This window comes from Frankliniella occidentalis, unplaced genomic scaffold (assembly GCF_000697945.3).
Source record: "Frankliniella occidentalis isolate FOCC.00 unplaced genomic scaffold, Focc_3.1 Scaffold43, whole genome shotgun sequence".
Lineage (NCBI taxonomy): Eukaryota > Metazoa > Arthropoda > Insecta > Thysanoptera > Thripidae > Frankliniella > Frankliniella occidentalis.
The window spans coordinates 1,541,431-1,544,937 of record NW_026267173.1 but is presented as its reverse complement, the minus strand read 5'-3'; the positions used below and the strand labels follow the sequence as shown (position 1 = coordinate 1,544,937).

At 49.9% G+C, this 3,507-nt stretch overlaps 2 protein-coding genes across 2 annotated transcripts in view; one reads left to right on the top strand and one right to left on the bottom strand.

Moving 5' to 3' along the window:
• LOC113218416 (ring canal kelch homolog) overlaps positions 1–3,507 on the bottom strand; it is a 79,278-nt gene that overhangs the window by 31,774 nt on the left and 43,997 nt on the right. The gene's annotated exons all lie outside the window — the stretch shown is intronic.
• Positions 1–3,507, top strand: part of LOC113216251 (SKI family transcriptional corepressor 1) — a 30,399-nt gene that overhangs the window by 25,261 nt on the left and 1,631 nt on the right. Inside the window, exon 6 of the mRNA XM_052266787.1 lies at positions 2,813–2,951. Coding sequence (XP_052122747.1) covers positions 2,813–2,951 — 139 coding nt within the window. The remainder of the gene's footprint in view (positions 1–2,812; positions 2,952–3,507) is intronic.

Sequence of the window (3,507 nt, the reverse complement as noted above, 5' to 3'; positions counted from 1 at the left end):
GGTGGGGGGGGTTGACGGTACACATGAGCCGGTGAGCCGCGGTGCCGCAGGCGGGTCTCGAGTGGAGGATCGCGTTCAGATAAGCCATGAATCATTGATGGCTCGTTATGGCGGGCGGAGGTCCGCGCGGCGGGCCCGGCCCGGGCGGCATATGTCACGCCCGGGCACGCGAGCCGGCCGGAGGTGTCATTATGCCGCGACGGTCGTTAAGTACAAACAGCGCAAACGCACGCGCCCCGCTTTGCGTCACTAGTCGCAACATCTCGCGCTCTGGCCATATCGGCGAACTATCGGCGTGGATGTGACCTATACAACCCTAAACAAAACATGCAGGGATCTTTTTTCTCCTTTCACTCCTCTCGCCGGAGACCTAAATGACCGGTGAGAATGGGCGAGACGAGGGGGACCTTTTTTATTTCCCTCTTCGTAGTGGGAGTATAGGGTAGTTTGGTAGTGTAAAGGGGGTTGGGTAGAGAGGCAGAGGGAGAAGGACCCGCAAGCAGACGGGTGGAGGCGGAGGGTGTGGAGGGAGAGGGCCGTAGGGGCGCCAGGTGCGGCGCAGCGAGGCGCCACGGCCCCAATGACCCGTGGCCACTCTTCGTCCGGCTCCACACGTCGGAACGACAAATAACAAGCACAGTTCTCAGAAACACGTCCACCCGAGGACAGGGAAAAAGTACACGTCTTCGCGAACGCAAGTCGAAAGACAGAAAAATAAAAACAGTATAAGAAAAAAGAACAACTTCTGTATGGCGTTGAAAAACTACTCTTATTGTCATATTAGGTTACCTTAATCGAAACATTAAATAAAGGAGGCTATCTTGCGACTCTGTCGGATCGAGTTTCCATCCCTTGTGACTTTACACAAGTGCGAGCGAGAGAGGTGGCTCGTCGGAGGGACGGGGATGATCGTCGCAGACGGGTGCGGGGAGGGTGGTAGGGTCACGGAACGTTGCAACCGGTCCCAAGTGGCCGCAGCTTTAACGCTCGCAGATAGATATCACGGCATCTGTCGACTCTGGTTTACTGCCAGCACCCCCCCACCTCCCTCTCTCTCCCTCTTTCTCTCTCTTCTCTCTCTCTCTCTCTCTCTCTCTCTCTCTCTCTCTCAACATGTGTGTACATCTGTGTTCGATTTGCGGCTTCGGACTTTTTCTCTTGAAGAGGCACAGATAGTTACACATCTGATTATGGCCGCGAGCAATCGTCGGACTCGGTCAGAAGGGATTAATTAATTAAATGACGAGAATCTGTAATGCGGATCGAAATGTGGAAAACGTTGTTTCCGTCCCTTTGGCGTGATATGGGCTGGGCGGCACTGCTATTTATATTCCCGCGTCCCAGTGACGTTGAATATACACCTCCCCTCGTGTATACCGCGGCCGAACGGGGTAGTTGGGGGATGGCGGCTAATCAATTATTCACGAAGCGTTCCGCACACGGGTGGCATATTATCTGCAGTACTGACATTCTAGTTTCTAGTTAAAGAGTGCAGGATACTTTCACTGTACAGAGGAAAAATTTCAAATAAATATGCATATGCACTTTTACTTCGTCAAAACACCCACCCAACCCAAGATGTCGTTAGTTTTACATTTACATGTTGACATGTAATGACACTGATTGTTTATAAACGACCGAGGTTGCTAACAAGAAAAAGGGCAAATACAGCGTAAAATCATGACAAAATGTTTAACAGTGTACAAACCACCCAGTCAGAGTCGGCCACAAATTAATGGTGACAAAATAGTCATTTTTGCAGTTAACTGATTAAAAAATATGTATCAGCAAAAAGTAATACCTGGTTGTTAATATGATTGTGTAGGGAATAACCATTGAAACAAATTTTCGCGTAAAATAATCACCGTCCTTCACACATTTTTTGACAGCACGAAACGGCGCATCCTTACCGATTCAGATTTCAGAAGTGCTCACAAGAGATAATGATCGTGAAATCGATGACACTTTGTGGTTTTATGGTGTCGTTATGATCGAGCAGTCGAGTCAGGCACAGAAGTCGTGTATGTATTTTTCCTTCCCCATGCTAAACTGTGTGTCCTATACTGGCCACGCCACATCACATCAGATAGTGCCACCACAAAATGCATGGCGTGCTACAGCCTTGTTGTAAATACAATAGTACGCGTTCTCTCCGCCACGACCCACATACAAAGTGTCCGCATAGCGACAAGGTCTTAAATCCACTTTGAAGCTTCACTCCGGTAGACGTGTCGGCGAGCAGCCCAATACCTAAACTCGTCTTTCACCTAGGTCCCGTTGAGGGTCCGAATACTTATCGTACAGTGAGCGCTTGCACAGAGCGGCCGCGACGAGCTCGACGCCGAGGGGGTAGGCAATATCTCTCGGCGTCGCGCAGGCATGCGCAGCACGTTGCCTACCCACCCGTCGTCAGGCGCCCGAGAGCAAATGGAATGGTGAGGCGGAAGACGGGGATGAGTCCAAGGTTATAACGCCAGACTTCCCCCTTCTTCCGCTTCACCATTCAGTTAGACAAACGACGACAGAGCACAAGCTTCTCTAAACGGTCAACCGGACATTTTCAATGATTTCTTTATAATTTATGATTTTTTTATGAATTGAATAATAAGATTTGCTTGTTTTTCTCCCACGCGTTTCGACTTTGTTTTCTTCGCCGAGCAATTATTTTGACGTTGTACATTTAAAACGTAAAATTTCAAAAACTATTGTAAAATTACAAGCAAATGTTATTAATTTACAAAGATCAAAGATGTGTTTCACGGTGAACAATAAAATTAAGTTTTTAATCATTCCTGTTTTCTTTGGTTTCCAGGTCTCGCCGAAGCACCAGCCGCGACTGCGGTCCCTGTCCCCCGAGGCCGGCGAAGAGAGTCTGTGGGCTGTGGCCACGGCCCGGCTCTCGCTCGAGCGGCGCCAGGAGCACCTGTACCGCCACCTGCACCTACTTCGAGGTGAGATACGAACTGTCGCACATTCGACAGATGAGATTCTTTCTCTCCATCGATTATTCGCGGTGGGAGTAAAGTGTTGACGTTTGGTGGTTGGTTTTGGCTACCTCGGAACACGCCCCTTTCCGGCTCCGCTGCCACCGGGCCGGGGGGATGTTTCACCTCTAATCCGACTTAAACGGGCAGCGCTCCATTAATTGAGACTTTGGCCTCCTCGTGAATAGGCGACCCGGGCGACACGGCCGTGGTGTGACGGTACGAGGGGGAGGGGGCAGTTTGGGACAGCGCGTTGAGGAACGTTGAGGATTACAAGTTGTAAATGACGAACGGCAAAGAGGCGGGCGGGGCGTGAGGTGGCGCGGGTCCTGTTTTCATGAAACGAGGGCGCGTGAAAGAGCGGCAGACGGGCGCAAATAACGTCACCCAAACATCCGTTTCATTGCTGTATTCGACTGTTTCTAATTTGGACCGCAAAATAAAATTGCTGCAAATTTGCAGGGCTACAAGGCCAATAAAATGAGGTTATTGTGATATTCTTGACGAAACATAAAAATTCATG